Source organism: Schistosoma mansoni (genome assembly GCF_000237925.1).
Source record: "Schistosoma mansoni, WGS project CABG00000000 data, chromosome 2 unplaced supercontig 0108, strain Puerto Rico, whole genome shotgun sequence".
In the NCBI taxonomy this organism is placed as follows: Eukaryota; Metazoa; Platyhelminthes; class Trematoda; order Strigeidida; family Schistosomatidae; genus Schistosoma; species Schistosoma mansoni.
In genome coordinates, this window is record NW_017385999.1 from 704,894 (window position 1) to 726,743 (window position 21,850).

At 33.9% G+C, this 21,850-nt stretch overlaps 2 protein-coding genes across 2 annotated transcripts; both read right to left on the reverse strand.

The window, feature by feature from the left end:
- Positions 1-1,749: 1,749 nt before the first annotated feature.
- Positions 1,750-8,396, reverse strand: Smp_033770 (hypothetical protein; the record flags this gene model as incomplete). Its single annotated transcript, XM_018791625.1, has 4 exons — positions 1,750-2,130; positions 4,433-6,363; positions 7,450-7,605; positions 8,049-8,396. 4 exons carry the CDS (start codon positions 8,394-8,396, stop codon positions 1,857-1,859), a joined length of 2,709 nt encoding a protein of 902 aa, XP_018645231.1. The 3' UTR covers positions 1,750-1,856.
- A 1,386-nt stretch (positions 8,397-9,782) lies between these two features.
- Smp_140400 (hypothetical protein) lies at positions 9,783-20,794 on the reverse strand (the record flags this gene model as incomplete). The annotated part of the gene is made up of 7 exons (XM_018791626.1): positions 9,783-10,411; positions 12,021-12,173; positions 13,542-13,729; positions 15,385-15,550; positions 16,359-16,572; positions 16,607-16,871; positions 20,718-20,794. The coding sequence occupies 7 exons, from the start codon at positions 20,792-20,794 to the stop codon at positions 9,783-9,785; spliced, it is 1,692 nt and encodes a 563-aa protein (XP_018645232.1).
- Positions 20,795-21,850: the final 1,056 nt, after the last annotated feature.

Sequence of the window (21,850 nt, forward strand, 5' to 3'; positions counted from 1 at the left end):
ACTCTGAAATATTCCGTTTTTGCTTAGCGTAATTTCTATAGAACGTCTATGTAGGTTAGCTATATACAAAATTTTGTGTTCAATTCGAAAAACGAGACAGTTTGTCTCTTGTTTCGGACTTTAAAAGTATCCGTGTCATCCACCTAGTCCTATAGACTAGAAACGCATAATTGTGATAGGAAATTCAGTAGTCAATCATACAACGGGATTCATTGGACATTTTGGATTTTTCAAATCTAAATAAAGCAAGTAGTGTCAGACTAAATGTACTTCAAAGACTGCATTTAAAATCGCTTCTAAATATGGAACACTAAAAAACTAACAAGCGTCTAATTAGAGATTAACCGATGACTGTTGCTCAGTACACTCGGCTTGTAATAAGAAGTGGGTTATTTTATGGTGTAGGTTGATAGGTACGAAACAAAATAGCTACTTCCCATGTACGTAATTTTTCCATTTTACTTCTGAGTTGCCAAGGTGTTGGTGTAAAGCAGTTCCAGGTTATGACATTGCATTTTACAGATGATACACCTTTATCAGAATAACCAATTAGAGAAGTAAGTCCCCAACAGTCGGCATCTTCACCTACTATGTCCAAACTGTTTACCAATGTGCGAATATACTCAAATAAAAAGTGTTGGAACTAGTAAAGATACTATTCTTATAGAATTCCAACGTGGTGGTTAGCCGTACACACCTTCATAAGAGTACAACTCCATGGCACTACCTATTGGCTGCGAGTTATACGTTGTTTTTAGGTCCATCTACTTTTGATCAGATAAATGATCTAAAATCTGAGGAATTTATTAATACATGCTTGAAGCCCATCTCATTATGTTGTGCTCCAACTAACACGGGTTTGTGATGCTAGAAATAGTTATCTGAAGATAATTCATAACTCAAACCAAGTAAGACCCGAATACTTCTGATTTATAAATCCCAGCAAGTATGTAAATTTAACCATAAATTTAAGAACACCATACTTGAAGCCCATCAAATTCGTGCTTGTTTGTTTCATTTGTAGCAGCCTTCTTAACCTCAGCAGGAGTTGGAGGCTTGACTGTAGTCAAATCTTAGGTAATTGAAGTGTAGCGAAAAGTAACTCACTACCGAGTGCTTGAATATGAACCATATTACAAGTGAAGGCTAATGATACTATCCAGTCAAATCAGGGTAGGTGGGGTGTTGTTTGGACGCCCTGACCACTGAGTGCTAAATGAAGTGTAACTTTAGGTTTACCTCTGTATATTTAACTATGATAAACGTCAAACAGCCTATTTCAATATTCCAGTCAAGCTTCAGTTGAGTGGTATCTAGAGAAGGATAACAGTGAGCCACAGAAGAGTTTTTGTAATCCCTAAAACCTGTCTCTACTGATCTCTTCTTTGAGTGGGAAGACGCTAGCTATAAATGTCGGACAGCCAACCACGATGACAGAAAAATGGAACTACAGACAAGGTTATTATTATTTATCCTCCAATGACATAAGTTAAATCGATCCTGTGTGACAGAAATTCAGTCTTAGATCGAGTAGCCGAAAGATAGCGTTTTTGACTGTATCAATGGTCTAAAATAGTTTGAGTCCACGGAAAACAATCGTCTTATCGAAGGTTATGGCCAAGCTATAATAATGAGCTTCGACCAGCAAGAATAGCTTTTTGATGAATGCTAACAACTATTACAGTGTTTTGTGCAGTGTTCGAATTCTAAGTATAAAGCAGGTGACCAACCATTAAAAAACAAACACGTATGTATTTACAATTTTTCAAAATATGCTCATAATACAATTTTATACCACCATTTCATTGTTACAAAGAGTCGTTTAGAACAAGGAAGAGGTGTGTAAATTTACTCATTTATTGCGAATCATGGGTGCGAATTTCGACGGGATTAGACGTACTAGAATACAAGGGTAGCATATTTGCAGACTCCGTGGCTCTAAGAGCTTCCCTCAGGAACTGTAAACATTCTAATTTTTCGGTAGATTCAATATCTTGCCGTGAGATTTTTGAAATGGATTGTTCTAGAATGTTTAAAACCGGTTCTAATAAATCTCGTTGTTCTTTAACACAAACTTTGAATTCCACATCTTGTTTCACCAAACATTGCATAACATTCCACATAAAATCCCTGATTTTGAAAAAAATAAAAATAAGCAAATTTCAGTATACAATCAGAATACCAGTAACAAGATAACAAATGTTCATCATTAAAATAAAATGATAAGTCCGTCTGGAGCCCTTTTAGGGTTAGTGTCAGTTCCAAGCCGTAGCAGAAGGGTTAGTAAACTCACCCTGTGGGAAGAAACCTTGCTGCGAAAAAACGCTAATCAATAAGATCATCTAAACCATCTGAACTGGGAGTTGAAGGATCTTCATTTAGAATGCTTACGATGTCTTGTGGTGAAAGCCGAGATTCTTCGGGAACCATGAACCTGTTGCCCCTCCTGACAATCAGAGTAACAATTGACATAGATATATGGAATGTCTGCGCGATATAGGAGACCGCGAAGATCATTCAAATAACTGTGGAAATGAGAAGATACAACGTGGCCCTGCTTGGAATCAGTGGACACAAGCTGGACAGAAAATACTAGCTTCGGGACAGGTGTCGTCGTGATCGAGAAAATTTCTCACATACTCAAGGAGTTGCACTGATGTCACCCAAAGAAGCAAGAAAAACACTTGTAGAACGGGAACTTTATGGCTCCAAGATCAACAAAGGATCCTTCAAAACAAGGAAGGGATTATGTTGAATGTTATCGAGTGCTACTTGCACACGAATGAGAGCAGTGGAGATTATAAAGATCAGTTTTATTAGACGGTAACGCTCTGTAGAGAACTATCCAGGAAAAAGACGACCTTCCTGATGGGAGATCTAGATGCCAAGGTCAGAATGGATAACACCGTGTATGACGACACCATGGGACAAAATGGACTGGGGGAAAGGAACGAAAATGGTGAGACATTTGCAAATTTATGTGCTTTTAATAAAATGGTTATAGGTGGAATCATATTCCGCCACAAACGCATACACAAGACCACACGAAAAAAGGCGTTGGAGGTGGATAAGATACATTTTACTGAAATCCCTAAACTGCATCACGAGGCAAACCCTAACCTGGAATCTACAAGGCGAAAGAAAAAGAGGGAGACCAAAGAAACCATTGAGCCGGGAGTCGGAGGCAGACATTAAAAGAGTAAGCGATTCCCCCGAATGCCCTGGTACGGCCGAGAGTGGGGAAAGTCTGCTCTCCCTCTCGAAATGCTCTCATATGGCCACGCGAATATATAACCTCTGCCAGGGAAGTCCTACTCACTGCCTTCTCGTGACGGGGGTGTTGTTCAAAAAAGTGAGAGGACGAAAAGCGAATGTCCGGCGCTTTAACCGGGTTGGTGGATGTGGAGGATCCACCTATTGGAGTTGGAAAACCCTGATTCCAAACCAATGGTGCACATGGGCTCCAGTATCCTGATGGAACGAATGGCGTATGAACCTGTTGTTGGTGACCGGCTACCATGGGACTGTATCTCCTCACGATGCTCCACTGCCTTGTGGACTAGACCTTTAGGTCAAAGGCTCCGGGTGTGGTCCCCTAAGAAAACCACCTGCTTCAGTCTGGGCACCTGGGCAGTATCACAGCCCTCACACAAATCGAATGAGATTTGTGAGGCGCATATTTATCTGGTGCTTCCTTGTACCAATATTTATGTTTAAATAATAATAATAATAAGCGACACTTCGAAAAAACTGGAAAAGAAAGGTCAGGACAAGGGTTGGTTGGAGAATCCTGGTGAGATGCTTATGCTCAACAACTGGTAACAAGTGTAAGTAAGTAAAAATAACGTGACATATCAGATTACCATGGATTAGAACTCTTTTTAATGATTCGAATCATTTCTATTATAGCAATTCTTCCATCATTCTATCGTTCAGAGCTTATCTGTGAATTTTAAAAATAGTTAACGATTATTTATTTTGCAATTTCATACAATTTAGATGACAGCTTAATTACGTCTGTTACTACCTTAGATTTAAGAGTTATGCATTATGCAATGGACTAAAAAAAACATCGTTTTATTTTCTATGGTGGTTGACAATCCATAATGATTATCGCAATCTTTTCAGGTAATTCAAATTCACTAACTAATGAATAAATTTCGATCTATACAAAATTGTACATTAGAAATTAGTGTATTAATTCACTTCATAATTATTACAAGACATGATGGTATAAATGTATCTATTATCCTTCCAAAAGTCATTACAAAGAATTTAATACTGACGAAAGTCTATTTCAAATCAAAATCACAGAGGGATAATCAATTGGAAGTTACTGCAAAACAATTCCAGTATGAAGTTGAACATTTTAATAAAGCGATCACTATTAAAAATAAACATTTAATAGGATGAAATAAAATAATCAACATACAGTTGTATAAAATCATCTTCTTTCAATAAAATATATAATCCTTTTGTTGCCCATTCCCAGGTTATCATATTATGACTATCAGCATAACTAAACCAATCATATAATGTATTAACTAATTTTGTTTTCCATGTTAAGTATTCTTCACGATTAGTTTTATTATTACTATTATATTCAACAGATAATTGATCAAAAATTGGGAAACATAATTTTGTACTCTCGATTATCATAAATTTAACAAGTTTGTCGTATTTTTTCACAGTTGATTGATCGATTTTTAATCTATTGACATCATAATGAGATCCAGTAGTTGTAGAAACATCATTGATTGTCTTTATTAAATTATCTGATCTTTTTAAAGCATTTATTATTTTCATAGACATTTCTAATGCATCCTTTGGATTAATAGTAGCCCATTTGTACACTATATGTGTTATCCGTTCAATGATGTTTGGATTAACACGTAAATAATGAGAGAATTCAATATTCAACAAATCATCTAATATTCTACATAAGTAACTATATGTGGTTAATTTTATTGAATGAATATGTTGTTGATTATATGTTTTTTTTCTTGAAGGGATTTTTAGTTTTTGTACAGTATAACTATCGCATAAACGTAATATTCGGTCATAATTTCTGACTAAAGTTGCCAGTAAATTGTTTGACGGTAAAACCACATCAAAATACTGACAATAAGTTGTATTAAAACGTTGAATTAATTGATTAAATTCATTTAAATCAGATTCATTAAGCTGAATCATTAATTTACAATAATCATGTAAATAACTTCGTTTCATTCGAATATTAGGCAATAAAAATGTTCTATCTTCATGATGAATTAATAAATTATGGATTTTTTGACCTAATTTTACATTTAATTCATTCATTGCACATTTCATTGCTATTGGAAAAAACATATAATCATCTATTGTCCATGCATCGAAACGTTGAGGTGATCGGCCTATACCAGAATTATTATTATTAAAATAGATTTCTATTTCATTTAATAATTCATTCAATAGATTAGAACAAGTATATGATGAATAATCAGTATGATCATTGACCAAATTATTATTATTATTCTGTTTATTTATCATGGATCTAGTTATTGTCGATGTGGAAGATCGATTTAGAGGTGCTGGTGTTTCGTTAATTAAAAACAACAAATTAGCTAATGTACCAAGTTCAGGTTTAAAATTTAATCGTTTTAATTCATTTAATAAGCCTAAACCTATTGAAACATAATTTTCATCAGATAAATGTAATGTTGATGACATTGAATATTTCATTTTAGCACTTGCATGTGCAAGTGTATAAAGAATATTAGTAAAAATTGAAATATTTATTGGATCTCCACATGTTTTCACATGTTCTAAAATATTTACAATTACATTCCAAAGTTTTTCTTCACCTCTCATTACAATTGTTAATTGATGTAGAGAACGAATTAATTGATTGTAAGTGGCTAGATCAAGATATTTATCGTCATGTTTTGATTCCCATACAAGTTTAGTCAATTCGAAAGCACGATCAGCATTACCAAATCTAGCTGCACCACGAATCATACTTCGATAACCTGCTGGAGTATTGAGAATGTTATATTCTTTATGAAACAATTTCTCTGCAGGTGTATCTAAATCCCAATTATTAGATTCTTCTACTAATGATATGGAGTCCCCTGTAAACTCATCGTTGATTTCGTCATTTGTTGTATTTTCCAACTCGTTTCGATTGGTTATTATTTGTTTATCATGATTAGATGTAGTAGTAATATCAAAACGGTGAGTTATATAGATTTCATCTGGATCTGGAAGATTACTCCAATTATAATTATTTAGTAATACATGGGAATGAAATCCACCTCGACCACCATTTGTAACACATAAAAGGTCAAGCAAACGATGCAAAGTATTCGATGTCCATTTGTAATCCTAATATATGCATAAAAAATATAAATAACATGAGAACCATACGGAAAATTATAACACAAAAAAAGTAAATAACCTTATAGTATATGATTTCGAGAAATATTTAATTGGAATGTACCTTTTAAGTTACTGATTTGTTTACTTTTGTAGTATATATGAGATTTGCTAAATTAGTATAAGTGTTAAACTTGTGCTAGATAAACGCTCAAAGGCTATTGTTAGTATAATACTTTAATCTTACTATATTAATATACTTTACACTCTTGCATTATCCTAGTAACAGATATACTAATGTAACCCATCCCCTCCAATGCCAGAAGGATGATGAAGGAGCAGAAACCACTTCGGTATCTCCCCTAAGTCAGCTTAGCGATATGTTTTAAAAAGAAATAGATAAAACCAGGTCAGTAAGCAATCTGAGTGGTAGGTATCATCAAAAGAAGTTAGAATTTAAAAACTTGTTGAAATACTTTGTACAATCAGAGAACAGATCGCTTGAAAACTGAAGCAGTGAAGTTCGCTTCGAAATTAAGAACCAAGGTGGTTTTACAATCAATGACAACGGGTTAGAGGTTGTAGTGCTTAACTTTTAAGCAATACGTTGGACATCTGAATATCGTACTGTTTAATTTAGTTTGGACAGTTGGGTAGTGTCAATGATCCCTAAAAAGTAATGCGAATCAACGCCTAGTACATAAACTTACATTTGGCAAATGAGCTGTATTTACGAGTAAATCATAGAAGTATGTATATTTATTTCCGAAAAGATGGAATGTGTCTAACAGTGCAATTTAGGACGTACTTTTCGTCCTATTTTGCATTAATTACTGGGTGCATTCGCGTTCTCGTGTTGATGTTCACATTGAAACGCAAACTCAATACCATTTGCTTTGAATGCCTGACGCTTTGTTTACTGAGCCATTGAATCCAAGTAGTCACAGGCTTTTACAGCAGGGATGAGTTTACTATTTACTTGTAAGTGCTTATATCTTCTCATTGTTGATGTTAAGGAGTGAAAATCAACAACAGGAAGGTTCAAACTTTATAAATTATGTATATTAATTTTGTTGCCGTGATACACACACTTACAGGAGCTATCTCTTTATATAATTTCCACGAATGTTCAGGAGCAAGAAGTAAAATCAACCGATCCATAGCTTCATCATTGCTTAATGATCCTTCAACAGCACGCTTCAAAATATTATCAGGAGTTTGTATAGGTATCCATCGACTAATAAGTGGAGCCTGCAAACGAAAAGAATATCAATTCAAAAATGAATTATTTTAGCTGATGATACAGCGCAAATCAATCTTAGTAAAAATTACGGACAACAGAACTTGCAAATATTTTCCTAACAAAAAACTAATAAAGAACTGGTATATTTATTTTTATTCAACATCACAACAAAAATTAACAGTTTGCTAGAATTAGGATGAATAACAATACTTCAGCATGTTCAAAATTAATGAGTGAACCTCTAACCTGGTGGAAAATAGATGAAAATTTACCATCGACTGAGTATAACTGAGAGAATCACAGTTCGAGGATACACTGAATTTCAACTACGATACATTGTTGATGTTAGTTTTAATATATAAACCATAGATTCTATAAAATACAAATACTCATCAAGTTTATCTTTCGTGAAATTACTAGATATAGAAATGAAAAAGATCATCTTACTTACTTCTGTACCTAAAGCTGTAATATCATTTGGAAAAAAATCTCTGGCAGATACTCTTGCGGCTAAACGACCTTTAGCTTTTGACAACATACAAAGACGTGTTCTTGCGGTCGGTAAACGACTAAAATCTGGACCTAAATCGAAAATTGGAGCTTCTGGAACAGGTTGCACACATGAAATTAATGCACGTATAACAGAAGTAGAATTCCTGTAGCGTTTCAAAGGTGGGTTCACATCAAGTGAATTCTTTTCTTCCTTCAAATTTAAGGATGATAACTTGGGAAAATAGGTTTTAAATAGGGAATTTCTTGTAATTGATGATGCATGAGTTATGCAAGAGTAACGTAACATATCTGTGTACCTATAGAGAAACAAATAATACAATAGGGTGATGTGTAATAAAGGCTCGAATATACAAATGAATAAATGTCTGTAAATAAAGATACATGTTCTCATTTAATCGACTACATAAACGTAGTCCAAGAGTTACACAAACTAACAACTTATACAGTTGGTTAACGGATAAATGATTATATTTACTTAATTCTGACCATTAAAACAATGTCGCAATATCGTCTTTGGGCATCAAGCTAATTTGTATTATTTTATTCGACAAATCGGTAAATTGTAATCATCTAGGTAATTTATGTTTCTAATAATAATAATGTACAGAATCATGGTATTATAATTAGAAATTTGAGGAAAGAATAACTCCACATGATCAGCTGCTAATAAACTCCGGTATAGTACAAATTCAAAAATTCTCGCCCTACAAATAATCTGCTAACGGATGATTTATGTGAAGTTGTAATGATTAGTTTACAATCACATAACAATTGGTATCAACAATGCTTCTTCAAAATAACACACCATTGTTAATGAGATGCGTTGTGAAAATTAGTTTGGATTGTAAATCGTATTCATCACAGATTGGCAGCTAGAACACTATCGAAAACTGTTTTATTCTATTATGAGATCCCTTATCATTGTGTGCTAAAGGTTTTCAAAACAGTCTTAAATGAACTTAATCCGTAAAGAATACTACTTGCGCATAACAAGTAAATATTAAAGATATAGATTTTTGAATTGAATTATTTGTTTATTCAATACACAGAAATCAAAATACAGTGGACTTATACATCTAAAAAAGTGTATTATTCAACTCATCAATACATAAAGATAGTTTCCACTATAAACTTATAATAATGGAAGAATCTGTTTGCGACTTCTTCTGTACAATGCTTATGCGGGAATCCTCGAAACAAAATGAGTATATTATCATCAGTGAGTTCTAGTATAATGATATTGTCCTTTTTAAGTTTTAACTAACTACTAGTACACCGCAGGCTGTATTAAGACGGACGATGGTAATTCAATGCAAATTGTTCACCAATGGAAAACACGCTCTTTACTGATTCTTTGAACTAACGATTATTTCCTAAGAAAAAAACAACCTCTAAATTAACTAATTCTTTAGAAGTGTACACCTTGTTACAGGAATTTATTCCCAAAACATACAAAACAAGTATTTACTATCAGGATTCACAATATCATCATAACAGTTAAACTGGTAAGCAGTTATTTTAATAATAATAATGACAGTGAAAATATCTAGAAGAAACACGTTACAAAAATATGTTTGACAGAGAACAAGGAATAAAGATAATCATCTTAGTAGTATAAACAATGAAATGCACAAACAGAAAAATGTGCATATTATTATTTCTATTCGTATCATCATTTTCCTCTTAGTGAATGAGAACGTAAATTAGGACCAGAATTTATTCTCTTTAGGAGCATAGCAACTGAACGTGTCATACGAATATTTTGATCAAGACTACCTTGTGTAGTGCTAACAGTATTAGTAGTTGTTGCATTTAATGTTGTTGTGGTATGATAATTAGTTTCCAATTTTTCACTTAATAATGGAGCAGATCGAGTAGTATGTTTAACTTGTGATTGAAATGTTACATCTGTTGATGGATAATCAACAGAGTTATGTTTGAATTTTGTTCCTGTCACTGTTGTTGGAGATGTTGATATTATGACAGTTGAAGGTGTTGTTGTGATAGAACTTGTCAATGGTACATTTGTGTTAGAATCCTTGTTTATGTCTTTTAGATTAACACTTATTATTAGTTGAGAATTTGATGTTACTGTAGGTGATTCATTTGATGAATAGAGTGGTTTTGTTATCAAACGAGATAATTCTGATGATTCAGATCTCATAGTTAATTGATTTTTAGAAGTATTTCGTGTTGTACGCCGTAGTGATTTATAACTAGTAATATTTGTTAACGGTTCTGTATCGCTGGAAGATTCAGATATTGTAGTATTAACCGAGGATTGTTCCAACTTATTTGACACTATAATTAAAAAAAACATGTACGTATACATAAATAAGAAATCATCGAACTAAATAAAATAGAAAAAATTAAAGTGTCTGTAAATTAACAATTTTTTATGAGAAATTTATACTTTAAGAGATCATTATTAGGTGACTAGAAAAAAAAATAATAAAAAGTGGTGATTATTAATTGTATGGAAGAATTAGAAGGTAGCTAGTAGTCGCTGAAATTTGGTGAACATTAGACAGCTATCATTAATAAGCTTTTGACGGTCGTCCTATATCTGGTAATACAATTTCATATAAAGTTAAAACAATAGCATTTAAAATCCTGTGATGAATACATTATAGTTGGTTCACTTCTCAGAAATCTAATGAATATGATTTTCAGAATTTAACCAGTTGGTACACGCAGACTGAGTGAAGCTGAACTCGTAAACCACTGGAACCCCGTTGTTGTTTTGAAGTTAGGGATTTGAGCGTGAGACCGAAGATCCTGGATTCAATCCTCAGAGGTGAGTCTTGAGCGCGTACTGAAAAGAAGTCCCACATTAGGACAGCTGTCCCAATGCTTCCAGGTTTGTAGTGGTTGTCTAACTTGGATTGGTTCGTGATTTCAATACGAAAGTTGGTAATACGTAGTTTGAACATTAACATGATAAATTATACATATTTATTTAATCTTAGTTTAGTTGATTCTACAAGTTATAATTTAGGGACTAATGAGCACTGGATTACTGTCATAGTGGTTAACTTGAAAACAAATATCCAATCTTCCCTACATTTATATTACCTTATACAGATTATAATATATGTGTTATTAGTATCTACAAAACATATATGATTGACAGTTTAATACACAAAACTAATTTCATCTAGTTATTGAGCTGTGCTTACCACTCCTTCAATAACACATACCATTACTATTGTATACTCTTTTCGGGTTTTTCCAATACAGAAAACATATAAATAGGTATTTGATATTTTCTAAACATTTTAACAGATAGGCTTACTCATTTTTTGTGATAATATAAATCCTTTTACAGGATAATTAGCTTTACTAACGAGATCACGAAACAGATTCAAGAGAGTTGTATAATTATTGAGATACCCATCAATCTATTGGACTGATCATTCAAACCAGATTCGTTCTTATCCGACTAGATGATCATGAAAATTACTCGTAAAAAGGGAAACATCTAACTAGATCAAAGTTTTAAAAACTTTATTGAATGATAATATAAACTAGCGTGGATTTCATTCAGCTTTTCAGACTAAATCGAACTGGGTAACTTACAAACTAAGGAGTAGCCGCTCAACAAAGAACACATTGTGCTAGGAATTGGAATCAGACAACAAAAGCATGCTCTACGAGGGGTAACAAGAGTAAGCAAAGAAGAAAACCACCACACACACACACCATAAAGTGTAGCCAGAAACATTTAGTTGGTAGACGAATTAAACTAATTAATTTACTACGATACCAGTGGATATCTACTCGTTGACTTGGCCAATTTATATGGACATAAAATACAAAAATTTAACATTAGGAAGTAATTATGAAACATAGTTAACAAATCAATCTCCACATGATTTTCCTGAAAATATCTTTCCTAAAATTTGATTACCTGAACGCATATCCTTTTCATGTGACCAGCATTTACTAAACCAAAATTTCGAAGTTCGATCAAGATAATGAATAAACATGTACAGATGTCGATGAATTATAGCACGTCGACAAGCTGTTAATTGCATACCATCCAGTAATGTTGGAAGGATAGCTACAAAATAATGTTTCAGCAATAAAAAACAAAACTTTCCATTACTCAAACTAACAATGTTCGGATTAAAAAACGCAAGGAACATTAATGACAAATATCTGGATTTATTTATAGTACACAGAACTAAGTAGCTGAGATTTTTGATTGATATTTAGATTTACATGAAAAGCTTGAGTATAAAAGTGAAGAAGTTTGATACCGATAGATGAACATGTGTATCGTGATTTAAATGTAATTAAGACAGATAATCACCAATTTTATCCTACAAATAATAACATTAATGTAATTCAATAGTCAAGTACAAATAAGTATATCGCGTTTTGAGCTGAACATTATATACAAAGATTAGTGATGCTACTCAGTTGCATAAACGGAAGTTAGTTGGGGTAGATATGAAAAACTAAAACTAAGATCATACATAGAGTGGGATTTGAAAAAAATCGAAAACTTGATAATAACTATCACCAGTCTAGTGTCATACGAGATGTACAATGATTCAAATATTCTAAGTACGTGGCATGGACAAACATAAAATGGATGGTAATATAGATTAAATGTACAAAATTCACTATTTATTATGTTTCGTTTTTCAATGTTAGTTTATTTCTTTAACCCTTTATTTTCTGCTCTACAAATAGTTATTACTGAAGTTTTGATTGTTCCAGATTAGTTCTTTTTCTTGTGTTAATTCAAAGTGTAGAAATTAAACTGATACAAAAACTTGTTTGATTTTATGGTATTCACTCTAATTGAAAAAAGACGCTCGAGTCCTAAACCTTAATAAATATGGGTTACAGAACAAATATTGTGTCCATAACTTAACAAGGTAAGTTGTAACTCTCAAATGGAGCAAACATAACCTTTTAGATCAGACAAGACTGTTGGACAGATTTGTTCAGTAATACAATATAACATTTAAAACATTGGATAAGCTGTATCAATCACCAGTCGGTTACGTAGAATCAAATCATGAGGTAATAGTATCAAATGTTGTTACTACTTCTACTACTATTACCAACACCACAAATTCATCTTGTGATGTTAAACGCGTAAAACGCATGTTACCAAAGTTCTTAATGACTCTATGCAAAATTAACAAAGATACAACAACACGTCCACCACCAGCATCAACAATAACAACGGTACAACTATGGAAAGAGTAAATGAAATCGAAAATAACATATGGAATTTCTTTTGAAGGCAATTCATACAGTAAATGCAACTACAGCTGTTGAGTATATATACTGGAGTCTCGATAGGTGATTGAAAGTTGGACAAACAAATCATATAATATTGTTACATGTAAACCTAATTTTTAAATAATCAAAACTATGAGACAAAAAATCAATCAATTTGCAGATAACCTACTGATCAGTCTTAAAAGGTAGTAAGGAGGATAATTTAAACAAGGTAATCGTGGATTTTTTATAACTTCTGAATTTGGAAGCAATTCATATCGAGGTGAAGAGAATCGATAAACAGAATGAATATCATTTGGTCCATGATGATAATTCACACTGAATGCTTGACCATCTTCAAACAAGTGACCATTGAAACTGATATAGTATAGAAGTAAAAAGTAATGAAAATGACACATTATATATATATATATATATATATATATATAAATTGTATTACTAGTAAGTAACTATATTATACGTATATTCATATTTCCTTTTCTTATATGCTTTTATTTGACCTATTGGTTATTATTATTACACGATTTACTGATGTTAAGATATTCCCAATTTATTAGTAAGTCTCTCACAATCACAGCCACTTTTTGGCTTGATCTTATATAATTGTTATTTTCTATTTTATGGTATGATGTGTTTCGATTTCTTTGTGTATAAACCCAGTATGTCTGAAATATATGATTCGTATAGCAGAGGTTGATACTAGCGTTCTGGTCTAAACTGGCGGGATTAGGAGAGAAGCTTCTTTCTCGGAGGACCAATAGGAACTATAGGTTGCTCGTACTAGTCTGTGCGTCATTAGTTGGAACGCATAACTCGGTACCTAATTGGCGATCTTATCACGTGATACATAAACCTGGGTATAAGAGCATAATAAGTCAGTTTACATAAACAAAGTATAAAAGAAGTCGTTGATTACAGTTTATGTGTTCATAATAAGTGAGAGTACTTTCTATGACTGGATACCAAGAACGTTTATGTGTTCCTCATGTTCTCCTTCTATTTTCGATTCCAATTTTTCAGCCTATGGTAAATATTGACCTCTTTATTAATTAATTGTCCGAAATTATCAAGTGAAATAAAACGAGATTCCTAAAATTTGTAATCGAAATAACCTTATATTACCACTCAATATATGTATAATTCTTACTGTAAAATTATTGTATTTTAACGAACGATTTAATGAAACCCTAGTGAAAAATACATATTTGCTCAATAAGATGTTATTACAATTATCATAACTTTTCAATATCAAATAAAATAGTATAGACTTATAACGAATGAATCGAGTTGCAGTGGATTTTTCTAATCAAACTAATAAACGAACACAACAGCCACTTATTACGAAATTCGTACTAGTGGTGTATACATGTTACATTTAATTCAGAGATAAAACACAACTGATTGATGTCTAAGCGTTTAATACTTAGCTTACAATTTAGACTTTATAAAATGAGTTGTTTAAACAAAAACGTACATCATATAAGTAACTTAATATGGGACAAAACTTTACCAACTTCGAAATGTAACAATAGTTGCTTTAAGTAGGAAAACATGACCACAAAAAAGGGGATAACCTTTCAAGTAATAAAAGGTTGGGATTACAGCGATACTTTAAAACGCCATCAGTGTAGTCTAATCATCTTCAAAATAATATATTGTACATTCCAATGACAATCAAGACAATGAAAATAAATGCAGCATAGGCCTAGGGTGCGAACTTGTTTATGAATTCATCGGCTTTTTAAAACGTATATAATATTATCCAGCAATCAATTCATAACAATTTACCCACACTTATTTGTTGAAAGTGGAATTTTATTTATCTACTGAATAATAACAAGTCGATGCTTAAAATACTGAGCACTTACTTTTGTAATAACTTCACGAAAACCTTTGAATTTAACCGGGTTATTCGAAAATAAAGAGGCCTAGATTAAAATGATGTGTTAAAACTGTGAGACTTAATACATTAGAATAAAATTAATTCGAATTATTAAAAAACAAAAACTTACTCGTTTGTAAAATATAATTTTTCATTAGGAAGTAGTAGATAGCTATTTACAGTAAAATCAAACAATATGCGTAGGCTAGAACAAACCTCTGCACAAATTAACCGGTTTTGATCAGTTAGTGAGAATAAAGGATTCATGATACGTGAAACGCGATCTGAAATAATTCCTTTGAAATGAATAAAATCAAGAAAAACTTTTATAATCTCTCATATTGAAGCTTAAAGAAAAAAAAGGGTTTTTTCAATTATTGAACAGAGTAATAGTCAAAGACGGATATATTACTAAACTAACAGTTTCTAATGCCATCTTTTTTGCAAAACTGAAACACCGAAAGATTAAAATAAGCTTGTAAAATTACAGTATACTTTTAATAAAAGTAGTAAATAAATAATATGATGAAGAAATGAAGTTCAGGTTTGTGTACTTTGTTTTGAATTGTACTTATTGTCAGGGCTAGTGTTCTTACTAGTCAGGTACGCAAATCAATGTAAGTAGAGTGAAGTTTGAATCTACCATCAAACGCTTTACGTTTGTGTGTCACTGCTATAGTACAGGTCTAACTCAACATACAGCTTGAACGCAAAATAAGAGTCAACGACCAGGAAAACGAAAGCGCGACACATAAGAACTACTACCGATACGGACTTGTAATTTATTTCTGCTTACATAAACTGGGATGAAAAATCACAATAAGTGGAGATTAAAAAAGAATGTATATTCCCTTTCAAATGTTTGTTATTCGGAGGTTTGAATAATCAACTTTTACCTATCATATCACATGTCCAAACCTCAATATAACTATTTTGATTTGGGTAATATATTTTAACAAACAACAGATACAGATTTTTCTAAAAGTAATTAAATCACGCTGTTTCATTTAATTTAAATAGCATTACATTATCTTTATCAGAAACAACGTTATCTTCCAAAAAGTGAATCACCAGTTCACGAAACTGATCAAAAGGCCAACTTACCACTTGAGGAACTACTACACCCAAGCTCAGCACTGATGTTCAATTCACTGTATGGGAATCCATCAACATACTTTTGGAGCACTTGAAGAACTGAACACCAATACTGAAATACCTTGGACACATCTATTCCCACATCACTAGCATCGGTATGACATTTCAATATATCTCTAAGGTTTTTGGGGAGATCTAAAGGAACCATATAAGGTTTGTGTATCTGATATAAACGTTCCTGATTTTTATGAATTTACCTGAAGCTGTTCAAACTGTAATTGTGTTATTTCCTCTTGATCCAGAATGGATGCAAGACCTGGATCTAAAAATAGAATATTATCACCAAACGGTGTTGAACTGATCAATGGTTTCCCTCTATTGCTATCACTTGAGAGAGAACGATGATAAGATTTGTTTGATTTGGATCCTTTCCAAACGCCAGGAACTGTTTCCCAATCAATATCATCACCACTTAAAGCTGCACCCTCCAGAATCATATCGATGCGTTGTTTACGCTGATGTCTTCCATGTACCTTAACAAGAATAACAAGATTACAGAAAAGTTACATTCTGGGCAACTTCATCAATTTTTCTTTTTAATATTCGATTGAATTCATTGTTTTCAAGAAGCAAATCTTCTGGGACTTCACGATCCCACTTACACTTCCAACCGTGAAAATGAACACCGTAATGGGGAATTTCTGTATCTTTTCGAGAAACATGTTTTAATACCTGAAAATTAATTTAAAAATCAAATATATTACCTTCGCAAAATAAATTAGCTTAGCCTTAGAACTGTCAGGTTCGAAACACAACAGCTTTTGCCCAATATCATAACGATGTGGACGATTGTCCATATTAATACAAGTAGTCTGACATACGAATCCAGGAATTTCATGTAGGGACTGTAGATTAATGAAAATAGCAATGGTAGACAAATCATAAAAATGTATGGTGACTATAATAAAACATTGCACTTGTTACAATTCCACACAACTACGAATGTGGTTTATGATGTAATTAAAAGTGAGTGAAAGCACTGTGAAGTAAAGAACTATGGTACGAATGCGCATGACTTTTAATTTATTATCTCATACAAATTGAAACACCTTATGAATAATATACAGAATAACTTAATAAATAGTGTGAACACATGCTTAAAAATGGATGTTTTTAGAATATATAGACAAAAGATGATCAGAAAATCTGTTCCTTTCGGATTTTCAGCCACTTTTAAGCCAAACTGGCTGCCAATGGTCTTCGAAATGTAAGAATAAAGATTTATTGAGAAGCGTAGCTAAGACTCCATATTTTATCAACAATTCAAGAGACAGGGAATGTCGGATGTTGAAAATTCCATCCACCTAATTAACTAGAGAGATGCTTTGGAGACTTAGCTTCAAAGAACAGTAACTACGATAATTGAGGCGTAGTATAATCTTTTATAACACCAAACGCTCAGATGTGGTGGTGGTATCGGTTGATTTCAATGGCCAGGTAGGAAGTTTAAACCAAATTAGAAGGCATTTAAATGGATCTTAATGTGTTAAGGCTTAATAAACACATAACAATGACCAGCTGCTGCAATGATGTTCGGATAACCGTTTGTTTCTAGCAAACACCAACTTTAACCGTAAGGAAAGACGTGTTTGCCTGTCCCATTGGACACAGAAAACCCACAGTGAAAAAGCCAATAGAGTTTAGCTTAACAACGAAAAAGTCAGGAATATATCTCAGGGGCAACTATAGAGGCAGTTGGTCAATCATAAAACCGATATTCACACTGATGCAGACTGGAATGATATAAAAACAGCTGTAGAAACACCAGCAATATCTAACAGTAACTTAAACCCAAAGGCTAAGAAAGGCCGATGAATTTCTGTAGCGTCTACTGAGCTAACAAATGTTCAGAAACGCGTGATGTCAGGCTCGTGCCATGGTGAGAAGCGAACGTAACTTAAACACAAACTAAGAAAAGCCTACGCGATGATCGTGAGCAGTGCTTAGCAGAGAAAGCAAAAAAGTGGGAAAAGCAGAGGGAATAAGCAACACTAGATAATTATTTACATTTATCAAAGAAACAAGTATTGAAAATCCGGCTGCAAGTGAGAATATTTTAGAAAAAGATGGAACTATTATCCACTCTCAATGCATGAGATTAAGTTGATAGGCTGAACACTGGAGAATAGTTCATATACCCATCAACCACAATTTAGTTTCCCACCGTTCATAAGCAAGTTGACACAATACCTTCAACTCTTAGGTTGAAGTGGCTGTAGGTAATCTAGAGTAATAAAGAAAAGCAGATGCAAACAGATTAGTCCGGAGAAACACTTAAGGATGGTAGTCCGGTTTTGAGTTAGGTCGACTGAGATATTGGCGAGAATTTGGGAATCACGACAAACTTATGTGCTTGATCTTGAAGGCTGATCATCTTAGACTATAATAAACAACAAAAATCCTCGTGCGGTAGTCACAGAGTCAGTTTGACGGTCAGTGTCAAAAATATTAGCTTCAATAATCGTCGGACGCCTAATTATGGTTCATAAAGAGTAAAGCTAAAACAGCCAGGCTAATTTCAAACACGTAAGTGAGTGTATCGACCGTATATTCATCCCTCATTCGGTCCCGGAACATAATTCCCGACACACGACTGTAGCTGTATACCTTTACCCTCAGGCAGCGTTTAGCTTCATTGAGAGATTCTGTGGTGATATCCATCATTAAAAGAAGTGAGTAGGAAAGGTGCAAAAATCTAAAATTACTGTCGGTAAACCGCCAGAATCATCAGCAAAAATATTTCGAGGTCCAAAAGAAAACTTTATGAGTCAACTTTCACTATCATTAACAAAACGGCCAGACTATAACTTATCGATAGACCACTTAAAGTAAGGATAAAGGTCTTGAATTTCGTTGAAAACTTTACGCAACCATATAGTCAAGTAGAATTTTGGCATGATAGCTGATGTCAGTTCCTGATGAAGACCCTTATTTTAATTCATAAACCTGAATTATGACTCCAGATCCAAAATCTGATTGTCCATGCTGACTCAGCCCTCATTCAGCGCTAGAATTCTCTTGAGGCTACTTTAGCATTGCTCAGTGGTCGTCCATAAATTATAGTCTCACTAACAAAACCTCCCAGGCAATCAATAAAGGGGAAATAAAGATGAACAAAAGGCAAATATAGCAGAAGAAGGCGTAAGTAAAAAAGAAATGTCGATTTTCCCCCTTATGCCGCGTGCTTGGGGGAAATTTGTAGACAAAATATGTAACGTACCGCGTTTAAATATGCCGCATCCCGTACTTATATTTTCATAAACGTAAACCCAAATTAACGTTCTGACTTTAACAATGATTTGTGTTGAATCGATAGCAGTCAACACAGGAATTAATTGTAATGAGAATTCTTCAAATTTTATACCTTCTACAGGCTTTACCGATGAAAGGTTTGGGCACGGTAATAGTTACCATTATACTATTAATGGTACATCTCTTCCACGCGTTCAAGAACATAAAGACTTAGGAGTAACTATAAGTCACGACTTGAAACCTACTACGCACTGCAGCGCGACTGCTTTTCAAAGGTTATCGTGCGCTATGGTCACTTCGCCGAGCATTTAAATGCTTTGACGAGATGTTTCGAATTTTATATCCCACCTATGTAAGGCCACACTCAGAGTACTGTATCCAAGCAGCTAGCCCATGTTTGATAAAGGATACTAAATCACTTGAGAGCGTTCAGTGTGTGGGGACAAAATTAGTGAAGGGTCTTTCTAAACTCATTTACGACGAGCTTTTGAGACGTTTAAACCTTTTCCCCTTGTCTTATCGTAGGATACGAGGTGACCTTATACTAGCATTTCGCATCTTTAATTATGATTTGGGTGTTAATATGTCTTATCTTTTTGCTTCCGTCCAGCACTAATAATTTCCGAGGTCATAGAAAGATGGTTCACAAACCGCGATCTGAAAAACTAGAGGTGGGGTCCCGTTTTTCTCATCGAATGGTCAATGACTGGAACGCATTAACCGAACAAGTGGTTTCAGCCCCATCAGTGAACATTTTCAAGGACAAGCTGAACCTTCACTGGAAGGCAATCTATCTGGATTAATACAGGTTCATCAACCTACTATCCTTATTACTGAAGACTGAAGACTGTATGATAATGGAACATGTATGAATCGAATACGTTGATATATTTTTTCTTTTAGGATGTCATGACGTTAATTTGTGTTCTCGGAAATCCGTGAATCGTAAAGAGCAGATCAACAAGATATTGATGAATTTAATGACAAAAACCTGTCTGAGCATCAGAGATGTTGATCGGATTCTGAATGATTTCCGAGATCTTGTTCCGTACTTACCGAGCAGCATCAGAAGTGTCCTGAGGACGTGCACAAGTGTCCAACCGAAGTTCATCAGCAGTGCGGTTTACTACCATTTCAGAATGAAAACCAGTCTGCTAAGATATGTTGAACTTTGGCTGTATACTTGTGACTTTGATACTTTAGGTTTGTATGTTGATATAGATGGACTTTCTATGCCAACATCTCTAGTCAACATCTGTGGCCTGTATTAGGACGCATCGTTGCCCCAAGATTTAGAGGTGGGGATTTATGGAGGGAATATTAAACCGTCAGAGTTCCACGAAATTTCTGCTGACATCATTTCTGAAATAAAAGAAATGAATGACGTTTGTCTGCTTAGTGTTAAGTTAAATAAATACATAGCTATTAAGTTGTCTGCTGTAATATGTGACGCACCTGTTTGTTACGATGTTAGATACACGGTTAATCACAATGGGAGAGGTCGTTACAATAAGCTTACCAACATTTTGTAGAGGCGCATTGAAGCATAAAGAGGGGTTCCTTTGCAATTCCGTTGACATAGATGTGGCCGAGATGTAGGCCACCTTTACTATCTTAAACTTCGGTTGTTCAACAGTGTTGCCTTGCCAATCGCCAAGTAGGCTTGTTTACTTTATAGATGTAAAAATTAACTAGTTCGATACAACGTTTGAATCTAGGCGTGTAGGCAGTGCGTCAGCGGTCAAGAAAGTCACGTGTACGATCAAGTGAAGGTTTTTAGATTTGATGGACTGCATGCTATTTGCAGAACATATCGTCGGGTATTCCTGACCTGAGTGTCATAATGAAGCAGCAACTGTCGAAGTACAGTGAGCGTGAACATCCGCGGAAATTCGATTGCGGACTATCAAGTCAACAGTTCCCTTTGTCATATGAAGAAGAACTAGGAACTTTGGACGTTTGTCTGAAGCAGAAAGACATAAGGGACAAATCTGCAAGCCAACAAAATATTTTGGATCAATTGTTCGTATTACAGATGGCCATGCTGACGTGGTTAATGGATGATAATCTTAAAACGTCAATGCGTTTATTTTTGTCGTACTTCATGGCACCTGAAGTTGACAGTCATTTCACGCTACTTGGCACTTTATCAAAACGAGCAACTCAGAATTGCAGGAATTACGGCTGCA